The sequence below is a fragment of the Aplidium turbinatum genome, chromosome 2 (genome assembly GCF_918807975.1).
Source record: "Aplidium turbinatum chromosome 2, kaAplTurb1.1, whole genome shotgun sequence".
In the NCBI taxonomy this organism is placed as follows: Eukaryota; Metazoa; Chordata; class Ascidiacea; order Aplousobranchia; family Polyclinidae; genus Aplidium; species Aplidium turbinatum.
Genome location: NC_137473.1, coordinates 51903941 through 51931775, shown reverse-complemented (window position 1 = coordinate 51931775; position 27835 = coordinate 51903941). Strand labels below are relative to the sequence as shown.

Here is a 27835-nt window from a genome sequence, read left to right as displayed (position 1 = left end):
TCGCTGACAGTTTCGGTTTAAACACAAACTGCCAAACATCAACTTTTCATATCCGATGCAGAGCACAGCTGTGACGTGTTTATTGCTGGTAAAGTAATCGTTTGGCGACGTTGAAATGATGTAAAAACAGTAATTTCGCAAGCTGGAGCAGGATACCGCTAGATCACAGACATGGTGGAAATGCTAATCTCATAGTGCTTGATAGCCCCAGACAGCAAATCAACCGTTTTGAACATTGCAGACGATGAAGCAATGTAAAAAACGGTTGATTTTCTGTCTGAGGCTATCAAGCACTATGAGAATAGCATTTCCACTATGTTTGGGGCAGCCCAGTTCATTGGCTGCAGCGCCTGGATGGCATAACGTGTGACACCTCATGCCAAAGAAGCAATGCCTTGAAGCAGCGTGGTTCAAACCCTGGCACGCACGGGCCGCCCGTGTGTAGGTTTTGTGCGGCCCGTGAACAATTTTGTACGAGTAATTTCCATTTACAACATCGGCAAGCATTTAAATGTACCTATCTTTTACATAAAATACATTGCATTCCTAAGCTCGGTCGGAGGGTACGGAGGGCGCTTGCCACGCCTCTGGTTGTTACGTAACAATCAACAGTGAAATGTAAAGTCGTCATAAATACAATCATAGTTCAATTAAGTGTTTTCTTTGACGTGCGATCGCCAGACTAAACCACCTCGTGAGGTAATATCATTGAATTGATCCAGATTTCAATTTGTTTATGAGGCTAGCTCGCACTATCAGCATCTTGATAAGGAGGAGGAGGGCTGCTTTTCCCTCCACATGCTTTGTTGTAGGAGGGAGGAAGATGGAAAGGAGGTTTTGCTTTGGGAGCCCTATGGTTAATATTAGAATGACGACCGCGCGGCCGAAAAGGTTCAGAATCTCCAATTAAAAGTGTTATTCTCGCCTTTAGTTGCATGCTAATGTCGTCGCAAATCAATGCTCTGTATATCAAGTATGGTGTCCCCAAGAGTAACATGACAGGAAACAACACGGCCCACAAAGTGGGGCTGTAGCACAGATTGCATTCCTCACGGAAATTTGTAATACAGAGTGTGGAATTTGAGCTTATACTTCTGTCTGGAGGCAAATCATTGACGACTTCATACCAGCATCTCAACATGGAGCTCAACTTTACCTTGAGGGTAAAATATTTTCCTTGAAACAAACTAGTTTCGCATTGATTCAGATGTATTTGCAATTGGTCGTAGATGGCATTATTACCAGGATTGATGCAAACTATAAAATGATGAAAGCAAGACATGTTAATATCTCTACCTAAAGTGATATTGAAGTACGTGGGCAAAGTGAGTAGTCTTCTCTTTAGCATAAAGAAATCTTCACTGCCTTTCACCTTGATCGTTTTTTTATGGGAATTTAAGAAGAGGTTTTGTTTGTCCAAGAAGAGGTTGACTTTGTTTGGGTCATGAGAAATTTTGCCATCTTGGGTCCAATGAAAACATTCTGGCAAATAATCCATAAACTCGCTTAAGTGCATGACGGTGACTGCTTCTTCGTCAACAAGAGTATCATACTCCATGATGATCGGCTGCTGTCTTTCTGAACTCGGCTTTTCAACTTACGACTTATGTTTTTTTAACAGCACCGTACAGAAAAACAGTTGCAGGAATATAAAATCTAGAAATACATAAAAGCATCAAACTGTAATTATGACGAGTGATAAAATTTAGTAATAAAAAAAACAAAACATGATAATAACTTCTGCTTATTTCTAATCTACTTTCTGCTGGTCTACTATACTGTAGTTTTACAGTTTCTTTTTAGACAGATTTAGGTCATAGCCAGGCGCGGATTTATGGGGGGGGGGGGCCGGGCCCCCCCGAAATTTTGTGAAAAATTGTATGTTTCCGCATCAAATGGTTTGATATGCTTCTAAACAGCTGATATTAGTCCCTCGGCATCACAATTGATGAAAATGGTTGTTTTAATGTCTATTTTCTAGCATATCGTATATGTCGTAGTATCATTGTTCATATCTGTTTAGCTTTTTCTTTCTTTTTAATTGATTTTCAAATTTTCTGGCCCCCCCCGAAAAAAACTCTTAGATTCGCGCCTGGTCATGGCCGAGTTGTTATTTTAGTTGGACGTTATATTACTGCATAGCGGTCGTTTGCAAGACTTTTTGACGCGTTTTTTTTCTGTTTGACTATTCTTCTAATTTTGGCAACCATTTGATGCAAATGTTGTACTAAAATTTTGAACTTTAACCAGGGTTTATTTTTGAGGGAAAAAATCAACAATTCATCCATTTTTGTGTTGTGTGTTTTACCAATTGTGGACGTAGTCAAAGATATCTCACGACACCCTTCTTCCAGCTCTTTTTGACCACTCTGAGTGTGCTGGAATGAACAGAGCCACCACGCAACGCCCTTATTTCATAAGTTGAGAGTTCAGCTAAGAAAATGGATGAAACTAGAAACGGCCTACCAGCATTAGTTTTGATGAAACTGCCTTTTTTTACATAAAGCCAGTAAACAAAGAAGTAGTTTGTCGCCAACATTTCGCTTGCTGAAGCGCTGTGAATTTCTTCGTTACAGTATCTCGTTGTTCACATTCAGGGGCGCCGGAAACGGGGGGCGGATGCCCTCCTACCCTCAATTTTTCTGTGGATAGGGGGCAGGAGGGGCAATGGTGCCCTTTTAAGGTCACGTAAGCTACTGCACATTTTGAAATATAACAATTTCAGCTATTCGCTTTTAGCCTAATTATAACCTTTCATTTTTGCCTCGAAACAATATTCACGACTCACAATTCCGTATCACAGTTGGTTACATCATTATAACATAGCATGATGCCCTTCCGTGCCATAGATATTTGTGTACCGGACACTTTACTCATTCATTTACTGTATCATTACTCAATAATGAGCTAATACCGTAAATGAGCATTATTGCTATATCTTATCTTGAAACTTTAAAAAAAATTGGCTTTTCAGCAACAAAAGTGCCCTTTTTTCATGATCCTGCCCCCCACTCAAAAATCGTTCCGCCGCCCCTGTTCACATCCGTGTGAGTTTTATTTTTGCATATTCATCATATCATGTTGCAGAGTCATTTTCTTTTGATTTCAGCCGAAAACAAACACAAAATCTTTTGTACAATCTCTCCTTATTGTTTATAGAATCATGGGATTAGCAAAGATTTTATTATGAAGGAAATGACTGAAGCTGAAATTTGTTAGGCTATTGGCGTATATGGACTGTAGTGCGCGTGAACAACTTAAATTGACGCAAGCAACGTTATGCAAACTGCATATAAAGTTAACACTTTCATTAGAAGCGTTACAAACACGAAAACGCTACACTGTTTGCATTACTACAGAGCGCTGCTAATTTTTTCTACAAAAACTGTCTACGAGTTTCCTTGATTAAGCCACTTTCATTTTCAATGAGCAATCCTCTACTTCTACCATCCCTAGAGCCACCCTACATCAATATCATTTATAAATCTATGTTGCATACCATACTTTTTCTATTAAACCACTTTGGTTTAAGAGTGACTCTCACTCATCCTAGATTTTGTAGATTACCAACGAAAACACCATTACTTTTTGGAGTATTTCTTTTTCTTTAATAAAATGTATCATTTTGAGGGCCGGACTTCTTGTTAGGACCAGATCTAAATTGGCCCTTAACCGCCCTGTAGTTGGTATGTTTTCTGTGGCCTGCGTTTCGCTGCTCTTCATTTTTTCCTCAAGTTATTTTCTGCTTTTTTCTTCATTTCATGATTAATAATTCCTTTTTATGACAAAATCACAAAATCTAACGTTTTCAATCTCTACATCTCTTCGCTTTGCACCTTCCGTATGACCAATTAACCATCGATCCCAGTCAAAAAATTAGTCCTTTTTACATTGTAAAACAGACTAATTTGCTGGCTGAGATTACGTCTTTAAGCAAATCTTACGCCAAAGTGTGCACCCGATTCATCACTATTGCCTTCTTCCCATTGTTTCATGGGAATAGTGTTGTGATAGCAACAGGTTCTTTGACATGACGCCTGTGTTTCAATAACAGGATGCAGACGTTTACACTGACGCCTTACTTTAACCAACCTTATTTCCGTATTTCTAGAAAATTGTGCTTCAAAGACACTTGTTTTCCCAGTCCCAGCCCAGCAAACTACCCAGACAGCAAATCAACTGTTTTTACTGTTGAATCAATGTAAAAAACAGTTGATTTACTGTCTGGGTAGGGCATTCTTACAATGACACAACATCGGCAATATGACGAAGAACTGGATGCTAGCTAGGGCGCTTTTTACACAATCTAACAATATTTTTGTTTTATGAGTAGCTTTTGAAAGAGCACGTCATTAAATCGGAAGTCTTAAAGTGGAACGTGACTTAAGCTACGTGAGTTACATCGGCCAGGCAATATTTGCAGTAGAGTACGGTTACTACTTTTTTAGGTGTTACATTTTATACAAAGTTTCAAACATTTGCTTGATTTGTTTAGCGATTATTTATATCTTATCACATCAGTTTGTTTTGTGCACCTTGCTCCCTTGCCAAGGGAGCTCAACAAAACACAATGATGTGAAGATCTACACTATCCGACTTTGCAAATACACTTTGAATAAAGCTACTTTTCTGTGTTTTAAGGGGTGTGATCGCTACAATCTCCAATTGCCCACCCTTCGATCCTCTACTGCCTTAGCCTGTACAGAGACTTTGCATCTCTGTTGCAGGCCCAGTAATCGAGCTTAGCAAAGTAAAACTTCCTTTGGTTCAAGTGCTGTTGAATATATTTTATTTCCTTCACTACGTGCCACTGTCCATCAAATGCTCAAACAAGCACACCTAATGCATCTTGCTGATGTGGTTATGAGTACAATATCTTTGTGTTTGTTATCTGTTATCTGTGTTGTTATTGTTGTGTAATAAAAAAAAAAAACATTAATCTTGTCGATTTTTGTTTGCAAAACCGACTATCTTATCGTTTTGCCACCAAGGAGATGCCTTGATGTGGCTTCTTTGTTGTGGTTAGCCTGATTAATCCGCCTCGTTAACTCAGTGGCTAACTGCCTGACTCAAGATCGTGCGGCGCTGGTTTGGCTCTCCGGATGTGCGATTGAGTAACGCATTTATAGACTGTTCTCTTTTCAGTAGCACCCAGTGAATGGAATAGCCCACTTCAAACAACACTTCAAACAACAGTAGTTCAAAGCCTCTACAAGTTGTCAGAGGCTTTGTCAGTCCGAGAATAAAGATTCAAAACCAAACTAACGAAGCATTTATCGCTCAGTTATTCGGACTCACAGTGAGGAGGTTGACAACATGAGTCCCGAAAGTAGAATTTGTCACCAAGAGAGCTTAGCTAGTTTCGAAAAAGAGAACAAAAAAAATCGGTTTCAGTTTTTATAGAGACACCTGGTTCTGGCCCTTTAAACACTTTCTAGACCGCCTCGTATCTGACATGTGGTAAACCTCAAACACTTTCCAAGCAAATCTTGTGTTGCAAATAACCGAACAAAAATTTTAAATTGGAAACTGTCACTTCAGGTATTTTATTTTTATTCTGGCTAACGTGCTTGTAACTGTGCGCTTATAGCTGAGTCATCACTTGCAAGTGTCATCTTCTGCCGATGTAATGTCACGTCACCATGTGATGTCAGGTCTTTTCTTTAAAAAAAAACCTCTTGTTTTTTGTCAACAAACCCTTTAATTTTCTGGCTACTCCAAATTAAAATTTTACGTTGAAACAACGCTGCTTGATGCAACATCTACAGATGCAGACTTAGTTTATAATGCCACAACCCACTGCGCGGTTAGACTGTATTCGAAAGTTGCTTTGCGCTGGTTGGTTGCTACACTGTAAATATTGGCAAGTGGACTCCTGTATAGCAGGGGTCGGCAAACTTTCTGTACTGGGCCAAATACTTGTGGACAAACCACCGAAGTTTTGAACAATATTTAAAACTGCAAGATCAATTAACGCTAGATCAACTCTCAGACAGGGCCGGATTTAGCTGATGGGGGGCCCGGGGCACTTTTAGATCGGGGGGCCCCCGTGCAAAAAAATTTTTCAAGCCCAAGGCGCGAAAAACCATCTCTACGTCCAGTGTTGGGCGCGATAACTCATTTTTCAGTTAAGCGATAATCGATAAACGAAAAATGCCTAAAGCGATAACGATAAACGATAAATCAAAAAAAGTTAAGCGATAACGATAAACGATAAAATTATCGCCGATAATGTCCGATAACGATAAATTTTTGTTTCTTGATTAGCGCTGCCCCATCCCATGCAGCACGAACTGTTTTCATCAACATGACGAAAAATCGAACATAATATACTGTAAAAAGGGACAAAACTTTTTGTAAGTTATGCATGAATAGAATCGCAACAGCGGCAGTGGGTATCGAATCTTCAACCTCTTGATCCAGAATCAAACCACTGAGGTAACCGCCGTGCTTATAATTATACCTTCAGATACCAGTTGGATGCTTTTATCAATTGAGTTACACTGCCGCTTACGTGCAGTAGGCAAAATAATCAAATCAAACGAAAATACCATAAAAAATTCCAAACTTTGTATTTTGCTTTCTGCTAAAAGGGCTGTTTACAGCAAAATCAGCAATAATTGAAAAAATTCCAAAAAACGCAAAATGCTTGAAAATTTATCAATACTCTTAAGCGTTATTGGTAGTAAAAATGTGCATACTGTGCAGCGAAATCCATCAAGCTGGTCAAATTCGTCGTGTTTGTTTTAGAACAATCACATAATTATCGTAATTTACTGATAATTTCAGATATTTTTTTTTGTTTTTTTTGTAAACACTATCATTAAAGCAATGGCAGAACGCTGAGTTGTTGAGATAAGAATTGCAATATAGGCACTGTATTTGTGGAAATAAAAATATTTGATTGAGGTAGGTTATGTCGCATAGGTAAATAAGAAAGGTTATACTGTATTTAGCATAATTTTACCACGCAACTCGATCCGCCTATTGTCATGCAAAAACTACTACAAGATGCAAAAAATGTGATGTCGGTCTGCATGTCAAATGCTTCAAGCAATATCATATTCCGCAATGACTTGTTTCAGTGATGTTGTGTTACTTTGCTAATTTTCATCTTCATATTTTTTGAACTTTTATTTCAATAAAATGCTCGATGACAATAATGACATGACAAGATATGAACAAGACATTTCCCATTTATCACTTTGAGCGATAAGTAAAATGTAATAACGCTTAAGCATTACGCACAAGACACTTGTGAAATTTGATAACGGATTAGGAAAAAAATAATTGTGATATGTTTTTTAGGTCATAATTATGCAATATTTAAATTTTCCGAAAATTTTTTTAAGTACTTTCACTTTCGGCACAAATGGGATAACTTTTTAAGTTAAATGGCACTTACGCATTTGGTTATTATTTTTGGATTAAAGTTATATCGCCAAGCTAGAAAAAAATCGATCTTACAGTCTATAACCGATCTTGTGTTGTCATTGTGTGTAAATTTTGTCTTTAAACTGAGTTTGTGGCGTAACCGCACGTCTCAAGGCAAGTTCTTGCAATTTTAGTTAATCTACTCATCTAAAGATTTAATGCACTTAAAACAGTAAGTTTCATGTTTTGACGAGAGAGATTTTATTTTTTTACGACAATTACTAAAAACTAACACTTCCAACGAGAAAAAGAAAACACAAGAATAAAATAGTTGATCGTGAGGTGGCGCGAAAGACCATGTTTCCGATGTAAAATCGAAAAGTCGTCCAGTATGAGCCACCTCATAAAATGATGATATTAAACCTGTTGCGCTTATACTTGCGCTTACATTTTAATTGTAAAATTCACTCGCGATTGCCGATTGCAGCAAAACAACAAAAGAATTGTTGCATGCATTTCATTGCATTGCAATTTTCAATTCTAAAAATTATTGTGTTGTCAGGGCCGTCGCTACAAGGAGAGGGGGGCGTGCCCCCTCTCCTGACAACGACCTGTGCACACACACTTCAGGCACTGAAGAAGAACTGGTTTCAATTTTAGTTTCAATAACTACACTAGGTTGCTAGTAAAAATATTACTTTTCATGGTCTTTCCACTTGTGTGTTGATCCGAAATAAAATTTATCGGCGATTATCGGCGATGATCAAATATTGCCTTTGGCGATAACGATAAACGATAACTGAAAAAATAATTGAGCGATAACGATAGGCGATAAAAATTTATCGCCGATAATTATCGCCGGTAAATTATCGCCGATAATGCCCATCACTGTCTACGTCTACAGTAGCATCAGTCCAGTACTGCACAGCATTTTGCAGAAACTTTAAAGGCCAAAGGGAAAAAAATAACACAAAATCACATTTTTTTCCACATAGGGGGGCTCGGGCCAACTGCCCCCCCTACATCCGGGCCTGCTCTCAGAGTGTGCGTTTGAGCAACGTAGGCTACTTCAATGATAGCTCTCCATTCAGCGGCACCAAAAGAATGGAGTAATTTTGCAAAAATACTTTAACAACATGCGTAAACTTCAGTTTTCACGCAGCCAAACTCGGTGACTGGGCCTGGATTAATAGTTCGAAGCATTCACAAGTATAAAAAACTGCCAAGGTCAATCTTCTAAGTTGGCGTTATCAGTCCTTGAATAAACCGTGCGCGGACATTTTGCCGAATGGACATTTTGTCGAAACTCATTTTGCCGAAAGGTTATGTGTTATGACGTTGTGATAATGCATAATTATAATACATTTGTATATTTTCGGCAATTTGTCCAATCGGCATTTAGTCCTTTCGGCAATTAGTTCTTTCGGCAAAATGTCCATTCGGCAAAATCATGGACTCCTACATGGGCAAAATGCCTTTCGGCAAAATGTCCGGCTACCGAATAAACATTTTTTCAATCAGTTTTCAGTAAAATGTGCACAGCCTTGCTTCGGAATAAATATTCACAAAATCAAATCCTACAACGTAGTTTCAGTGCATGGTCGGAGACTGTTCAGATAAGTTACGGAAAAGCTATGGGTCCCGCCTTTAGTCTTTCAGGAGTTCTTGGTTTCATAATTTCTTCTGCAATAAGCTCAAAGTAGCTAGCCTACTAACTTAACGGTTTTAAGTTTTGGTATTTGGGCAGCGTGCATTTATAGTGTGGAGGCAGTGGAGAATCTAGGAGAGGTGAGCGATTGCCCTTATCGCCCCCTAAAACACACAAAAGTACCCTTAATTCAGGAGGTATTTGCAAGATTGGATTAATGTACACCTACATATCATTGTGTTTTGTTGGAATTGTCTCTCTTAAAACTACTTGCTGGACCCGCACCATTGTGTAGGTGTCCTTGAGCAAGAATAACTAGCTAAACTGCGACCCATGCAAAAAATTTTGCAACACGTTGAAGCTTATCTTTTTGGTAATCGCTTTTGGTGGAAGAGAGCATTGCCTGTGGGGCAGGCACCTTGTAAGGCGTGTTTCGATAAATAGAGCATCCAGCAGCCCGTTGGAACCAAGTTCATTGAAACTGCTGGTTTAGACCTTGTTGGACCGTCAGTGGACATGTCCCAGGCCAAGAGTGTGTGCGTAGCCACGACCACCCTAAGCAAACCATATAAGCGTCTGGCCTTTGTCATACAACGATTGAAGCTCAACCATATGGTAGTGTTTGATTCTTGTAAAGGCCTTGAACAACTGACGCAGAATTAGTCTCAGAAGTTGATAGCTTACGGCAGGGCTACTCAATTGGCGGACCGCGGTCCGAATCATGACCTTCTGGATGTGGATGGTGGACCTTGAGCTTTTGAAAAAATAACCTCATTGCCACGTTTCAGGCCTTCTTTAAACAAATTTCTACTGGGAGGAAGCAATTATTACTGTGATTATCCTAGTTTCTGGGTGGCTTCGACTCCCAGACTTCCCATTACTTTCTCCGAAATCCAATTCGAGTTACTCACCTAAAAGGTGGTTTGGTGCAGATAGTTTAACTTTCGCGGTTGCGTGTAAAATAACTTATTCACCGGACCGCTAAAATATTCACCTTGTCAAACTGGACCTTTGTTAAGATTAGTTGAGTAACCCTGGCTTACAGTTTCCGGTTGTTGTACACGTATTTTTGCTAGTAAGCTATCCATTGGATGTGACAAAACTATTTTTTAATTTACTAGAAATCAACTAGATAGCTTTTTATTGCTAACATTCCACCATGTTGTTCATTTAAACATTTTAGTTTCTAAATTCTTTGTGTCAAAAGAGTCCGCGTAGGAGCAAAATGGTTGGAACGCCTGGTTAATCTAATAAAAAAAAGCCCAAAATATACTGTACAAGAGTTTAGTATCTACATTTTTTGCCCTTTATTTTTTATTAGTACTTATGCAATTGCTGGGAAAATTAACAAGATGACTCAACAAAACGTTTTTGTAGTTAATGTTAAAAGTTTTGCAATAAGGATTTTTCTTACAAAATCATTTTAATAATGACAGTTATGGCGGGCTTTTGTTTTGCAACAGTATGGCAGTAAATACACAAGATTTTTCAGTTAACATTATTGTCGTTGTGTCATGTTGCTCAGTAAATATCTTGCAAACAGAAACCCGTGGCCCCAACAGCTGTCCAATGATTACCGGTGCTGACACACAGCGACAACCTGTTTGAAGAATTTGTTATTGTTAACTTTATAAAATATATCTTTTTATTATCATGTTTTTAAGAAAACAAAGGAAGCAAAGTGGTTACATTGAATTTCCACCACATAACAATAGAAAGATCCCGATCGTCTGTTTTCATTCAACTACAGAATTACATAAGGCATTGAAGCAAAGAGCGTCTTTTGTCAGAGATTTAGAAACACCCTGCTGTGCCAATCGGTTTTCAACCTGTATTATTACATTGATTCAACGTCTTCAAATGATGTATTTTTAAAATAGGTATTTATGTAATTGTAACTGTTTAGGCCAAAAGTAACAGATTTTTCAGACTCATTTAATAAACATTGATGCAGTTTTGGGAGACGTTATAAAATGTATACGTTGTCGAACTCGAACGTTTGCAGAACATAACAGCCACTTCGGTTCGAGGCTGTGTGCACTTGGTCTGTAAGTGTCTTTGAGCAAGGACGCCCACCATGCATGATTTCGGTTACATCGTTTTGTGTAAAAAGCAACAAAACCTAACCCTGCAAGATGGCAGATTGCTTTAAATTTAGTGAGCAAATAAAGGTCTTGATAAAAAGAGATATTTCACAACAGCAGTTTCTTGGCTACGAGACTAGTAAATAGAATTTATAATTCTTTTTTCGAAATCGTTTTATATATATCATGTTACTTTTAGTGCTTCCCGACAAAGAAAGTCTTCATCGCAGCTGCAGTATGACAGGGACGTTACTTTGTCCATTACCATCATAAATAGCAATAAAAAAATAAATAAAGATCAGAATAGGAAATCAGTTTATAGACAGACAATTCGTGTGTTGAAAAGGAAATTTTTAAAGAAATGTTTATAAACTATTGGGCTCCTATAATGAAAAGCTGCCCTGTAAGCGTTGACAAAAAAAATTGTGGATAGAAATTAAATTAAAAGATCAATTTACTTTCATGGGTATGAGTGACTCATATGATAAATCTTTGTGTCCAATTTCGTCATAGCACGCGCCTACTTGTATCATATTCATCAATGTTTTGACAGTTTTTGTTGTATACTCGTTACTTAGACAACGTCATGGGAAAAAAGTATTCAGAAATTGTCTGAATCGTATGCACTGAATGGTTACTGCTACAATACTTTCCAGGCGTATCAACTCAGTGGTTACACGCTCTTATCTGGAGTATTGGCCATACAGTAAGAGATAAAAATAGCCTACTTCTCAGTGTCATGGAAACCATGCGGCGCTAAGGTAGGCTACTGGTCAGTGGTCACTCTCTGAGGCGATCACACAAGAAGAAATTTTAAGATCACTGAGACTACAAACGAAATTTTTAGTTGGTTTATAATCACTTACATGGTCCTGTGGCTTACTGTGAGTTAGCGATGATATCTCAGCAGAATACATCGGGGTTTCAGAAGTATTCAGCAATTGAGGTATTCAGAAGTAAACTCAACTGAAGTATTCAGAAGTATTCAACGATCAAAACAACGCAGGTTGGACAAAATGTACACCCTTCACCAATGTTTAATGGTGCGGTAATGGTTTGGTATCCAGGACAAGCTCATAATCGTGCCTAGCCTATTGGTGTAGAAAATTCAAACATTTTGATTTCGACACCAAAGTGGGATAAACCCAGAAAAATAGTTAGAAAAATGTACTTTTAAATATATTTCTGAAAATTACTTTTGTGAAAGTTTATCTGATATGAATGGATTGTTTATGACAATGAAAAACAAAAAAATGAGGTTATTATGAAAATCAGATTGTGATTTGTGCAATGGACGTGATAATAAAAATGAAGTCACTTTTATTTTATGAAATCCATCAAGATAAAAAGGTAGCTGAATTTTTGCGACTACTTTAAAGCTTTGGGAGACACAGCCTACTGTACAAGCCGTTAAAACTAACCATCAAGGGCTTGAACAAATACTTTGATATAAGTGTGATATTTTTGCAGTTGATTCTTGTTTAGTTTTGAAGAATATTACAAAAACGTTTTGGTCCGTTACAACCTACTTTCTCAACAGTTCAATTTACTTCAAATGCAAAAGTAGTTTTTAATGACGCCTGCGCTGCGTTGAATCCAGGTAAGAATATTGCAAATAGCCTACTACAGTAAGCTACATATCCAATTTCACATTCAAAATTATACGCTTCAAGAATTTTTTAAATATAATTAGCCTACGGTAAAATTAAATTGATTTTTAATAGCACTAAAGATAAAAACAGTTTAGTTTTTGAAACTTTTGCTGAACCTGCGTTTAATATCCACATTTTGTTCTCTTTATTCTAGCTCAGTTCTTAGTACCGTAGTACATTCATAGCGTTGGGTTTGGATCGTTTATAGTCAGGCATCTCATCTGCAGCCCTTCCATTGCTTCCAAGATGGGCAATAGGCTATTATGTTGGCCAGGTCTGACATGAATCATCGATTACGATTATTCTGAAAACATGTTGCCATGAACTGCTTGAAAAAGAAATGTACATAGATGAATAAATAAAATAGAAAAAATATCAACTAAACGTAGAGTCTTAGAACGTATAGGTTCAATGGTAGCAGTTCCAGCAACAGTTAGGCTATTACTGAACTTACAGGCATAGTTCTGTCTTTAATAAACAACAGAGAGCAACAGCAAGTCTTTGCCTTTGAGGAACGAGATTGTTCTTTACAGCAATAAATCCTAGTTGAAAGTTTTTTCATCACTAGCATTTGACTTTGTATAGAGTACCAACCCCCAATAAAAGTGCTAATATAATTCATCATTGAAGTACTCTTTTGACACAACAAGGTGTCCTTTAAACTTTTAATGCAAGTAATCCAATTATGCCTCTATGCTTATCACATCTCTCAACGCAATATCTTGATGGAACCGTAAATGAGTTGAGCTACAAAGCAGTCATGGTACCAACATAGTTTGTAAGTAAGTGCTGACCACAGTACGATTAATTACAAAAGTTTTTCTTCAAACAGAGTAACAGGAAGTAGAGAAGTAAGCAACCTTGAAAGTTGAATTTTGAATGAATTAAAATGTCATTTCGCTTTATTATTTTCGAAGGAGCGATTGATGTCTCTGCAAGAGGTTGTTTCCCAGACAGCAAATTCTTGAATCAATGTAAAAAACGACTGGTTTGCTGTCTGGATTACATCATCTAGCCCAGACATTAAATCAGTCGTTTTTCTCCATTGCTTTAACGTCTGCCACAGACGTTGAATCAATGTAAAAAGCAACTGATTTGCTGTTTGGGACTCTTGGGACTGTTTGTAGCAGATTTGTGTAGAGAATTGGAAATGTGATTCAAACGTGGCACGGTACATTAGAATATACTGTAAATTGGTTTTTAACCGGGCATAGTTTTTTCAATAACTCAACAATTCAAAATTCATCTGCTTTTGCAGAATTTGAAAAAAAAATTAAATGACACTGCCGCAATCCTAAAAGTTGTCATTTTACATCGTTTTAACGTCGCTAGACGTTGGATGTTTTTATTGGATGGTATGACAAACGGTTCAACTGGAGTCGAACAATAATAACATGCTCGATGGAAGACACAAAGATTGGCTTTCTCGTTTTGCTGGCCACTAAATCTTCAAATTACATAGCTGAAGTTGGATTTGGTGAAAAGCATAACTTTGCAAAGAGAAAACATTATTTTGCTAGATGCAATGCTTCACAGATAATGCGCTTGGCCAGCCTGTAATATTGAGCCATGAGCCAAACCCCTTCGCATTTACCAATAAGATACAAAACTTCACAGAATGACGCATTCCGAAAAGGTCGTAACATGATACGGTGTCATGATCCCAATGTGCCACTTCGAAGTGTTTTGTGGAATGAAGTATACCTATTCCGTCCACGCAGAAAGAAGAAGCATTCCAAAAATATAAACCCTTTCGATGAATGTAATTGGCACCCAATTTACAAACAAAAATAAGATTTCTAGTAATTAGGCCTCAACCATGCAAACTATATCGTATTACTGCAGAATGTGAGACGAAGCTGAAGAAGTGACAAGACGTTTAAAAAACAGAAAGCGGATATGAATGAACACAGCAAAGATACGTTACTGAATTATTTTTCAGCTTTTCAGTGGTACAATTGTCCAGCTGCTAGTCTGGGGTTAGCAAAAAGTTAGCTCCTACTACTTTTACGTACTGTACCAGAAACTGAGTTAAAGTAGGCGGTGATTGCTAGAAGTAGGCTCCTACTGAGGCTTTTGAAAACAAAAATATTTTGATATCTGTTGTTGCAGACATGTAAATCTAAGTCTTGCTGTTTACTTTCAAAATATAGGTTATACTAATTAGATAAAGTAAATTAAAAATAAACTGAAGCATTAAAAATTTAAATACTAGAAACAGTAATTGTCTGGTACCTACTGAACGGGTACTGACCAATGTCGGGTACTGAACCGCTTTTGAGTTATCGTGGACCTCAACTGCCAAACGTTCCCTTACAGACTTATCTCGATCGAATTAGGTACATAGCGAGATTATTTAGTCACCAAAAGTACTTTAAACATGACGCAGTGTGTGTAAACACCATTTGGTGTCATCTTAAATACACAATCGCTTTAATAGCTATGGTATCTATTCCGCTTGATCTGTTTAACGGCGGCCAATATTCTAATAATAAACGCGTTTTGGGCGTAACGCTGTTTTCACTTTGTTTCCAGAGAAACAAGACTACGGAACAATTCTAATCAGCGAGATCGCAGACAAGCAAACGGAAGACATAGAGTTGTTCAATAACTGTCGCACCAGACCTAGAGACGTTGACTGAATTCAGCAGATCTTTGACAAAACCCTTGAAACAAATACAGACTTAAAATATGTAGGCGCATTGTGGATCAACATTACTTTGGAAACATTGAAAGATGGCGGAAGCAGACCGTTTGGGGAAACTGATAGCTCACCGACAGAAGCAAGAAAAGAAAAATGACAAACTCAGGGTTCACAAAAACAAAATCGAAAATGATAGATTGCTGGTCCAGGTCACATATTTGGATTGGAATAAAGGTTGGTTGTTGACTAAGTTTTGTAATCAGAGTTTTTAAGTCATTCTGAAATCTAAACTATTTAACTGAAATTAGCCTAATAGGCCTAGTATGGGTGATGTTTAATTTAGTAATTGTGATGCACCTTATGTTTTCTCGATGGTTTTATCTTCGCTGACAACAGCTACTGTAGGCTACAGTATTTCAATATTGCATGTGACTTGTTAGTTCATAGCCTACATACGTGTTATGCTGATGGAGTGGTGGAACTGCTTTGGCCAAGACATGTATCTAGTGCTGCGAAAAGTTTGCGTTGAGTAGGCTCTCAGTTGGCTAGCGCGTGACCTCGTAAACCAGTGGTTCCCAAACTTTTTGTTGTCACGGACCCCTTTAGACAAATTATTAATTCTGCGGACCCCTACCTAAATTTTGCCTGAAACTCAATTAACATACTATTGACTCTTGTAATAATTATGTTATTTAACTACTGTACTGTGTCATATTGCATTGCCGCTATGACTCCTGCGGCAAATATCAGGTTAAACAGTTGCTCAAATAAGAAAATGAATGAATTGTTCAAGAAATGTCAGCAGTATTTGAATATTAAGGTGACTCAATGACCAATGTGCCTTGCCGAAACTTTTTCAACGTAAGCAAATGTGATGAGAGGGCTGTTGTTGCCTTTCCTGAACTAAACGACTGAACTTTGGTTGCACCGCATGCTTTCTATTAAGTAATAGACCAGCCAATCCTGATTTGACTGTAATCGACATGCGTTGTGGTAGATGTAGGCCTAGTTTAAGGTCAATGTAGGCCTACGCACTGTAGGCAGCAGCAGGCGCGGATTTATGGGGGGGGGGGGGCCAGGGGGCCCGGCCCCCCCCGAAATTTTGTGAAAAATTGTATGTTTCCGCATCAAATAGTTTGATATGCTTCTAAACAGCTGATATTAGTCCCTCGGCATCACAATTCATGAAAATGGTTGTTTTAATGTCTATTTTCTAGCATATCGTATATGTCGTAGTATCATTGTTCATATCTGTTTAGCTTTTTCTTTCTTTTTAATTGATTTTCAAATTTTCTGGCACCCCCCCCCCCCCCCCCCCCGAAAAAAACTCTTAGATTCGCGCCTGGGCAGCAGCATAGATTTATTTTAATGCATACCGGCACAGTTTATTCACGTGGCTTGAGCTTGATACATTTGCATTTAAAGAGAGAAATGAAAGTAAAAAGAACGCTTTTCGTTTTTTTTTTTTTTTTCAAAATTCATCAAGGTAACCACGAACCCCCAAATGCTTTCTCATGGACTCCCAAGGCGTCCACGAACCCCAGATTGGGAACCACTGTCGTAAACGAAGAAGCTTCAAGATCAAGCAGCGCTGGTTCGACTTTCGGGGTGTGCGCTTGAGCAACGCATTTCAGGACTGTTCTCCATTCAACGGCACCTAGTGAATGGAATAATTCCCCTGCAACAACACTTCAACAATCGGAAAACTTCACTCCGTCAATCTCGATAACCGGCCTTGCGTCAAAAGCCTCTACAAGTATGCGAAACTACCAGAAATAATCTATCAAGGCTTTGTCAGTCCGAGGATAAAGATTCAAAAAATAAAACCAAACCAACATTCCGTGAATGCTTTATTTATAGCAGTTGATAAGGAGTTGTTTTAGTCCATACAAATAACAACGTGTAGGGATAGAAGGTGGAATCACAATTTTTTCTGCTTCTTCAAAGATGTTCGACAACAAACGAAACAAACGTCTCAAAACGACACTGGAGTGGATACAAACACACTACTACTAAGTATAATAGGTTAGCTCCAGGTTCCAATTCCCAGATCCCTTGTAAAAATTCCTGACTCCTGAAAAAAAAACCGGCACCACCCGTTACCAGTAATGCACCACCCTTCTCTTTCAGTGGCGTAGCCAAAAAAAAGCTGGAATCTGACTTAAAAATAGTTCGTTTATTTGTTTTTACAAAATTTATTGGTGTCTTTCTGTGTGTCTAAAACAAGTTCTGGGGGGTGTTAATAACCAGATGTCTTGGAAAACGATATAATTTTCTACAAATCTTATTATATTTTCAACAAAAGGCTCAACTTCGGAATCCAAATTTTGAAAATTTGGGGAGGGGCCATGGCCCCTTTTGCCCCCCTGGCTACGCCTATGTCTCTTATAACCCTTTGTTTAGATTTACGTCAACGTGAAATGGTCGCTAAAGAAGGGCAATACATGAGAAAGTTGGAAAAGATTTATGATCGCCAACTAAACATCGAAGAAGAGAGAATAAAAGAACAAGAAAAAATAAGAAAAGAAAAAGAAGAAAGAAGAAGGCGGTGAGTGACTATAAAGTCACAACATTCTGGTTTCTTAATTTCTTTATTGGCTTGTTTGAATAACATAAAAAAAAGAAAAAAAAGACATAATTTCAAAGTTGCCGTATTGGCGATTTTATCGCCAAATTCCAGAAGACACTTTTCTATGGTTAAAAAAATCACCTCTCTACCCAAATTCCAGAAATTGGCGATTTTCAAGGCATTTGGCTTCATATCTGTGGTTTGGCGATTTGGCTACTTTTAATAACCGATTTGTCTTAATTAATTGTGTTTGACGATTTCCCAACTTATTATGTTAGCCTACTTTTAGCACAATAGCCTCAGGGCCTAATTAAGGCTCACGGGGCTCGAGGCACAATTACGTTTAGAGGCTCCTATTAGCAATCGCTTTCGATGCAGAGCAGCAGTGCTCAACTGAAGCCTAGCATATAGCAAGTAACTTTCCAAGTAGCGAATAGCAAATGTGCCCAAGAACATGCAAGCATTAATAATATAATATAATGGGCATCTCGGTGTATGCTAGCATGAAATCTTTACACAATTTGAAATCGTTACTCAAAAATAACAACTGTGAACACACTGGCACAACAACTTTCACTACACTTCAACTTTTACTAATGTAAAAAAAATTCGGGGCCCCCAAAACCAAGAGGCCTGAGGCCTGTGCCTCGTGTGCCTCATGGTTAATCGGGCCCTAAATAGCCTACTAGGCAAAAAAGTCTTTGGCAACTCTTTCTGTCTCACTATAGCCTACTGAGTGACTTAATTCAATTTTATTTTTCATTGCTGGCGCGAAAATGAAAAGAACGATAAAGTAAATACACGATCAAGTAGAGTTATATCAGAACACAGAGATGATTTATACTTATATCAAGGGTTACCATCGACATTGGCTAAAAATAAGGACAACTGAAAAATTAAATAAACATACCAAACGAAACAATCGTTTTTAAACAAATTTTTGCATTTATGCCATGACATATTTTTTGCCAAAAACAATCTGTTCTTATAACTCCTTGTTTGTAGAAAATACTTCGTGCATTTCACGACAGGTAAGATCTAGGTTTACCTTCACTTGTGGCAGGGATTTGACTGTCATTTCGCTAAGTTTGTTCACCAATTATTATTGAATGGATGGTCATTATATTTGAAATTGAAAATAATATTGAATATCATAATTGAATATAAAAACATTGAAAGTAAGACAAAATAGGGACTTGTGAACAAACAAGAACATTTCTTAGAAACGAGGACAATTAATTTTTTTAAATGTTGCCCTTCATTTATACAAATTGTAACAATTATAATATTTTTCCTTAAATTGCTTTTAAATACAATTTTTTTTTGCATTTTTATCAGTTTAGCAACTTTTTTGGTGAAATAATTGCATTCAAATCGCCAAAAATTTAAATTATTCAAACAGGAATTGTTTGATCAAAGTTGGTATGTTTGAACAGAAGTGTTTGAACAGAAGAATTGTTTGAACAGAAGTGGTATGTCTGTATTTTATTATAAGTTACTTAATTATATCATTATTTTTTATTTTTTTGAATCCGCACGGTCACCCTGAGCCGGTTTTCTGTAATTTTTACTTTTGCTCAGTCTTTCTATGATATCACATGTTTTCCAAACACTGTTTTATTTTTATCGATGCACATTTTAAACCTTTTAGTTTAGTCATCTTTCCCTTTTGTTGGTGCCAAATTTTTCTATTTGCTTTATCGTTCTCTACATGCTCGCTCCAGCAGACCAGCAATGAGGAATAAAATTAAAAAAAGGACAAATCATAGAAATAATGACGGTATGGCAACTCTGCTTACATCATTTACAATTACAAGACATCTCTCCCAGTAGGCCTATAATGGCTGCAGCTAACAGCTCCAACCTCCTATTGAAGTGGTCATGCTTAAAGCACGAAGTTAAGGTTTAGGCTGCAGCAGTAATAGTCAGTTTGACAGCCAAGTCCTGCTCAGCATTTTTTTGTGAAAGAGCAGGCAACCTTATTTAATTAGTTTAAAGCTTATCTGCAATGATACAGTCTGTGTCTGGCAGCCTGAGACTTGTGGCGCTCAACAAGTCAGAGAATTTTTAAGCCTCGGCTACTTTTTTGCGTATTTACAATTAGGCTACATATAGACATTAGACAATATCATGTCAAGGTTAAGTAAATGCAACCGCAAAACCTTTGTTTGACCCAGAGAATTAAGTAATTTTTCTGAAAATCATATGGGGGTTATCATTGTTGTTCACTGCTTAATGATACATTTCAAATGACTTCTCAAATACAGTAATGCATTCTGTAGGCTATGCAACCATGTTCGAATGACTTTCGATCTCAACAATTAACTTCTCACCTGAATGACACAATGGTGTAATATTTTCAGCCTAAAAGACGCGTGCTTTAACTCGGTGTCCGACGTTTTCTTCGTAAACAATTCTTCGTAAAGCAATTCTTCGTAAGCAATTTTTCGTAAAACAATTCTTCGTAAAGTTAATTCTTTGTAAAACAATTCTTCCCAAAGCATTTATTCGTGCATGCAATGGAAATTTGATGTATACGAAGAAATGCTTTACGAAAAATTCTTTTACGGATTTCATTTCACCAACAACTGTTTACGAACAATTGTTTTACGAAGAATTGCTTACGAAGAATTACTTTACGAAGAATTGTTTACGAAGAATTCGCCTATAACCCTTTAACTCAATAGATAAATAACAAGTGTAGCCAGCTAAACATTTTTTACTCACACGGCCCTCACTTCAAACTTCGCCAAATTTTGGCTCGCTAGCTGAACGGTTTGCCCACTCCTGACATAATTGTTAATTTGACATTTTAGTCTCATACATGGCGTCTTTTTGTACAAACATTTAAATCAATTAAAAAGCTAAAATTTCTAATAACAAAAGTTGTTTCATGTTTTTAGCGTACATCGCAGACGACAAAGCTTACAAATACGGTACAGTTTATAGCCTACTCAACTGATCCAGATAATTTTAATAGAGAAAATTTTAATTCTGTAGTATTTACATGCGGACGAAAACGTTTTCATTTTTGCATAGAATCGCCTATTGAGGTCCATGGCAAATCTAAAGAGAAACACGACCAGATCCTCAAACTGTTCACACAAATGTCACATTATCGACACAAAAAGTACAAGCTGAAGGTGCAACATTCACATTCAGCCGGCTGAGGGGAGATTTTCTTCTTGTCGGTTACAACTTTCGTTGAGGGTGTAGGCTATATAACAATAAGTTGGACACCTACTTTGTTACTTGTTAAATATTGGAAATATATATTTTTTTATGCAGACGACAACTTGAACTGGCTGCTTTGGAACTTGGCCTACGGAATTCCGAAGCGGCTCAGGAGATGATGGACAAAGAACGCAGAAGACAACACTATGGTGTAAAGCAAGAATTGTCAAAGGTGTTTCTTAATAAAGCCAAGTCCCTTTCAGGAGGGTACAGAGATAATGATCCTCCTCTTGTGTATTACAAGAAAAAGGGAATCGTACCACCAGAGCGATTGGTAAGCTCGTAGACAATGACAAATTTCGTGTCTTGTGGTAGCAACGTTTGAGTCATTGTTGTTACGCCGTGTGCATTGTTACATGAATTTAAAGTGACTTTTTTCCGGCCTCTTGATACTGCGCGTAAAGACAAATGTCCTCCTTGGCTCTTATCTAGGTTCAGATGGTGAGAGCTTCTCAATGAATGAACCTGATGTTTGACTGTAGAGTGTAGATGTAAGCTTTTTGGCTGGATGCATTGGCGTAGCCAAGGGGGGTTTTGGGGGTTACAACCCCCTTTGGCACGCATGTGATGTCACGATATTGAGAATGATGCTTTCAGTCTCTTTATGCTTGAGAATGATGCTTTCAGTCTAAAACAAAGTTTGCCTAATTTTAAACGAAACTGCATTAAAGAGCGAGTTTTGCCAATACCAAACATCTCAGCCAGGAATTAGCAACAAGAAAACATAGAGACTTAGCTTTATTTCCGAAAAGGCAAACACGCCGTCGGGCTTCGCTCGCCTGCCGTCACCCCCCCCCCCCCCTTTCAAAATTTCTGGCTACGCTACTGGCTGGATGTAAACTATTAGATTAGTATTTATCTACAATACAATTTTTCTGCATAGTTTTGGACAACGTCTCATAACAAATAACATGTAGGAAGTTAAAATTTTTTTAAAGTTTGAATTCGAAAATTTTTCAATGATTTTAATTTTGTCTCTGTAACGCAAAAGTAACGTTCTTATGATTAAAGCTACCGTATAGCAAAAAGAAAAATCAAATCTTTTTTGTCGTATTCAGGCTAACGCCCGGTGGTTGAAGATTTAAATTAAGCGCATGGGAAGGCAAGAAAGTCAAACTTTGTGTAGACCTTCAAGCGTGTCTTTAAATGTTTTGCCCAAGACACAGTCCCGTGCTCTTGAACGGCATCGAACCGACCCCCTTTCGAATGTCTTACCAGGGCTCTAAACAGAAACTTATGAGAGCTATAAAAATTCTAATGTACTACATCATTCAGGTGACTCCTGAAGTGAGTGCAGAAGCACAAGCTAATTATGGTGGAGGAGCAAGGACTCCGTCAGCTGCTGATCACTTGTACAAATCGAACCTTCCAAAAGAAACCCAATATGGGATTAACGGTAAAGCAATTAAGTAAAACTGGAATGGCTGAATGAGGCGCTTGCCTTAAAAGCATAAAAACTAGATTCTCCACTCAGATGGATAGAAGATTAAACACAGCTCACCTCCATCGAGCGTGCGATATACTGTGTGTGTATTATCGCTAAAAATAAATTGGTGAGAACGGAACCGGCCATCCCACCTATAGGTCTTTTTGCAATGACCTTATATTTTGCTCGCCAACGCTTGCAAGCGGATATGAGGTTACTCAAACGAAACTACAAATAGTCCAAATAACTTAAGTATAATAATTTTACGTCAAGCTATATATAAGGTGACTGAATACTGCCTACTGTGACCAATAGCGTCGGCAGGAGGGTCCCAGAAGGTGTTTTTTTTATCAGGGTTCGGGGGGATTTTAGGTTACCAAAATCTTTCCGGAAGGTTCAGAAAGTTAGAAAACGCTGCTTAAACGCTGCTTTTGCCATAACGCATTGATTGATTGAATCTTTATCCTCGGACTGAGAAAGCTTCTTGCAGAGCTTAATCCTGGTAGTTTTGCATACTTGTAAAGGCTGTGAATCACTGCCGCAGGCCCGGTCACCGAGATTGACAGAGTGGAGTTTTCGATTGTTGAAGCAACGATTTTAGCAACGTTGTGATTTTGAGGCCAGGGAATGTCATTGGTCCAAATTAGCCTCTCAACGGCGTTGACCGACTGTAACTACCTGTAACTGGCCGAGTGGTTAGCGCGTTGCGTTCGCAGTCGAGAGCCTGCATGTTCGACTCCAGCCACCCGCACTTGCTGTTGTTTCTCTGGGCAAGAAACTTTACGATAATTGCCTCTACCCAGTGATCGATTTCGAGTAATGGGTAGTACCAAATTTAAGTCATAAGTAGAGTAGACAACCGGAAAAGACATTGCCGTCGGCTGCAGCGTGGGTCAGGTGTACGTCGGAAGGCGTACACCGATGCATAGCGCTCAAGTCCGCTTTCCCGCAATGCAGAATAAAGATAAACAAACAAACAAACAAACAGCTCAACATTACTTTTGAAATTTCTTTGCAGATCAACTATTCGGTCGACCTGGTTCAAGCTCTAGAAGCACAAGAACAAACAGCGCTCGATCAGGGTATAGCAATAATGCCATAATGTCGGTAGACGATGACGATTATGATGACGAAACAGACACAGCGTTGATTGATGAAGTCATCAGGGTCAACGTCAGACCCAGCACAGCGCCAATGAATAGACAGAACTCAAACAAAAACAGTGATTCTAGTGAACGGGATGGCATACTTGTGACGCATCAAGTGAAAAGTCTATTATATAATGACCAACAAACTATTTGCGAAGAACCAAGCGTGCAGAACGTGGAAGTTCAAACTCCATCTGGGAAACGTCCTGCAACTGCGTCTGCGTCGGTTCGGTTCAAAGGAAACGTAGAAGAAGCGGAAAAAAGAAATAAAACGGCCTTTCATTCTAGCCGTCGACGAGGCAGTTTACGGGCTCCGAATTTATTAATGTTTCACAGGAGACCATCAATGGCAGCCCCAACAAGTGGTGTTTCTTCAGCCCCAGCAAGCCCCCGGCGGAGAAGTTCTCGCGATACACCTCAACAAACAATGGCAAACCTTGATCACGATAGAATAAAGCGGAAAATGCAAGAAAAAGCGGAAAATCTTCATGCGGAGCGCATGAAACGTATGATGATGTCACCTACAATTACAAGGAAACAGGCGATTGTCAACAGGTTAAGAACAAACTCGGCACGAGAAATGCCTTTTCTTGAACATTTTATGAAAAACAAAAGCAGTTATTTACGCAATGAACAATCTGCGAACCTTGTTTTATCACCTCGCATAAACAAGGTGAAAAGCCGCAAAGAGTTTGACGCCATGTTAGATTACATTGACCGTATAGAAAGTGGTATTGCCCTCGCCGACTCGTATCAGGCTAAAAAAGTTCTTCTTGAAGCAACGCACGAACGGAAAGATGAACTTTCATCAAATGTTCGTGAATTCATTGATCAAAGATAACATAAGTTGGCATTTGATGTTTTTAATTTTACCCCGGCCTACAACAGGTAGTTCAAAAATTTTTATTTTGAAAATGTCAAAGAGAATAAGCCAATCATCTTGTTCTTTTTAAAGTTGTAAACCGAGTCGGATTTAGTTTAAAAAATTCAGGTTGTATTCCTATCAAAGTACAATATATTTTATAAATCTTTATATATAGTCTTGTATGTTTCTATTTAGGCGTACTCATATGGCTCATTTCAAAATACAATTTTTCGAGCCTAGGCTATGTTAGCCTAAGCTTGGAAGTTTGAGTCAGATTTTGGGTTGTAGGACTTGTAGGTTGCCTTTTTCAAGGTTAGGTTGGGACTAAAACATACATCAAAAATTCCTTGCAATTTCGATTGTGCGCTTTGGTGGTTTGTATAGGCTAGGCTTCTTTTTTAAAAGGATGGCCGAATAATGAAATGGCATGAGCAATTTTTATATAGTAATACGTAACCAAGCTACAAGACAGTAGCTACATTCGAGTAGGCCATCTAACTTATCCATATTTAATAGTTGGTTGCATTGCATAACTAACTAATAATAATGGCTATCCCTCGTCTTCAAGGATGATGGCCTTCGCAATAAAATAAAAGCTAACGGTGAGTTCTTAAATGGCTAATGAGTCCAACCCTGGCTTTCAAAGTTCGGTTACACTTGGTACATTTAAGATCCTTAGGGAGAGTTGGTTGTGGGTGTGATTGTCGTTCTTTTCTTTGCATTCTTTTTTTCTTTTAACCTTTGAGATCTGCTCTTCTCAAACATGGCAACACCTTCATGAGTGGCAGATCTCCAAAGCAGCCTATCCTCTGCGGTTTCCTCCCAGCTTGTGTAATTGATATTACACATTTTAAGGTTACTCTTCAGTGAGTCTTTATACCGCTTCTTTTGTCCACCTACCGAACGCTTACCCTTAGCCAATTCCGAGTAAAACGTTTGCTTAGGGAGACGCTGATCTGGCATTCGCACTACATGCCCGCACCATCTGAGTTGATTTTGAATAATGCGGGATCAATGCTTGTTGTTTCAGCCTCTTCTAGCACGCTCAAACTTGTTCTTTTCTCTTCCCAGCTGCTATTCAGAATTTCGCGCAGGCAGCGTTATTGAAATCGTTCAAGAGTTGTAATGTGGTTTCGGTAGGTGGTCCAGGTTTCGGAAGCATAGTTTCAGTGTCTTGCGAAGACGCCTGTGCGTGAATTGATTAGCGTAGACTTGATGGCGCACACTCAACAAGGGGTCTGCTACTATTCGGTGAGTCCGATTCGGTGAGTTCCTAACCTCTAACCCCTAACCCTAAAACGGCAATGATAATTAGACTACGGTACCCAATAATATATAAAAAAATTGAAAAAATCACCGAATAGGGATCGGACTCACCGAATCAGACTCACCGAAACGGGCCATTTCGCTCAACAAGCACACATAAACTTGACAAAGCCATCAGCTTTATTCAATGGCAAGGCAAACCAAGACGATTGGAGCTGGTGGCATGCTTCAGCCTTCATTCGCCTTCACAGGCGTTGAGCCTGGCTGGCTTCATCCGCCTGTTCCGCCGTTGGGGACTTGGGATAATAATAATAATAGGCTAACATATTGGTTTTGTTTATTGTCGCTCTACATCTGCTGAGGTTGTTCAGCGACAGAGCTCATGTTTAATTTGATATCAGATTTAGAATGTCGTTCTCACATTATTGCCCGACTTATCCTCATTGCGTTTGCGTCATGCAAGAAAGAACACAACCGGTTGGCTACCATTTTTTAAGTCTTTGCTACAGAAATGTACGTATACGCCGCAAATTCTACGCCGCATACTTGCGGCGTAGACTTTTTGTTTACGTTAACGCTTGCGGCCACATTTTTTTGGATAGTTTGCACTTAAGGCTACGCCCTAAAGTTTTCGCGGTTTTTTAGCGCATACCGTCAACGCATACTTTTTAATGTATTTTTTTCTCTAAAACACGCCAATACCTTCCAGCGCTGCGGTTGAAAGAATGTTTTCAATGGGCAAAGACATATTGGAACCAAAACACAGCAAAATGTCAGATGAACACTTTCAGATGCTTGTGTTTCTTCGTGGAAATTCAAAATAAAACTTGTTTGTTTCGAGTGGTTTATACCGTGTGAATGTTTGTCACCTAGCAAATAAAATTAGTTTACGCTAGTGTATGCGCTGACGTTGACGCCGCCAACTTTTTTTACAAGTTGCGTTGACGCATACGGCGTATGGATTTTCGAACGTTTGCGTTTACGCTGACGGGGTCAATATTTTTTGTATGCGCGCACATCGCTGCTTTGCTATGACTCAACCTGGAATCGATAGCAGATCTACCAGCACTAGAGCTGAAGGCGAAACCACTCGGCCAGTGAGCCAAGATAACCAACTTCTGTTTGCGTTTGAGGCCGCCACAGGTCACGTTGTTAAATCCAGGCACAGCAGAATGGATTGTGTGTTCATCGAGCGTTGACTGCGTTGTTGGGTCCACAAATCTAACCTGGGGTCCATATAGCCTACAGGACATTGGTAGATAATGCGCTATGCAGTCTTAAAATCTGAGGCACTTTCACAAGATGGTGAGTCGGCGAGGCACCATTGAAACATGTTGCTATTGAAACGACCGAGTCCGCAAGAGATTGAGCTTCACCCATTCCTTCCGAGGTAGTTCTGCTCCAGGTGGATTTTTTAGTTGAATTGGTCTCGTGACTTCTTTCCATTCACTGCTCTAAACTTCGGAAAGTTGGAGTTGCAGATTGCTGCAGCATGGCTAGAAAAAGCTAGCCTACGTTTTAACCTTTAACATGCTTATTCTTAGCATGCGTAAATTACAGTTAGTGACGGTTGTGTTTCATAGGCCTACATAAGCATAGCAACTGCATGTTTGGTTTGGTTTTGAATCATTATCCTCGGACTGACAAAGCTTTGATAGGTTTCCTGGTAGTTTCGCATTCTTGTAGAGGCTTGTGACGCAGGGCCGGTTACCGAGGTTGACTGAGTGAAGTTTTTCAATTGTTGAAGTGTTGTTGCCTGGTAATTATTCTATCCTTTAGGTGCCGCTGAATAGAGAGCAGTCCTTAGAATGCAATGCTCAAGCGCACACTTCGACAATCGAACCAGCGCCGCTTGATCTTGAAGCTTCTTTGTTCACGTTCACTTCTCTATTTCCTGAATAGGCTACAAAATATCTGCATTGCTG

At 38.6% G+C, this 27835-nt stretch overlaps 2 protein-coding genes across 3 annotated transcripts; one reads left to right on the top strand and one right to left on the bottom strand.

The window, feature by feature from the left end:
- Window positions 1-56: 56 nt before the first annotated feature.
- LOC145787639 (uncharacterized) lies at window positions 57-20540 on the bottom strand. Its single transcript, XM_082599424.1, has 2 exons — window positions 20305-20540; window positions 57-1656 (listed from the first exon to the last, which is right to left on the bottom strand). The coding sequence occupies exon 2, from the start codon at window positions 1556-1558 to the stop codon at window positions 743-745; it is 816 nt and encodes a 271-aa protein (XP_082455550.1). The 5' UTR covers window positions 1559-1656; window positions 20305-20540; the 3' UTR covers window positions 57-742.
- LOC145787625 (uncharacterized) lies at window positions 12582-24919 on the top strand. 2 transcript variants are annotated; one of them, XM_082599414.1, is made up of 6 exons: window positions 12582-12706; window positions 15294-15636; window positions 17806-17950; window positions 21260-21479; window positions 22481-22601; window positions 23650-24919. In XM_082599414.1, the coding sequence occupies exons 2-6, from the start codon at window positions 15495-15497 to the stop codon at window positions 24618-24620; spliced, it is 1599 nt and encodes a 532-aa protein (XP_082455540.1). In that variant the 5' UTR covers window positions 12582-12706; window positions 15294-15494; the 3' UTR covers window positions 24621-24919. The 2 variants fall into 2 exon arrangements, with proteins under 2 accessions (XP_082455540.1, XP_082455532.1); XM_082599406.1 differs by lacking the exon at window positions 12582-12706 and adding an exon at window positions 14917-15097.
- Window positions 24920-27835: the final 2916 nt, after the last annotated feature.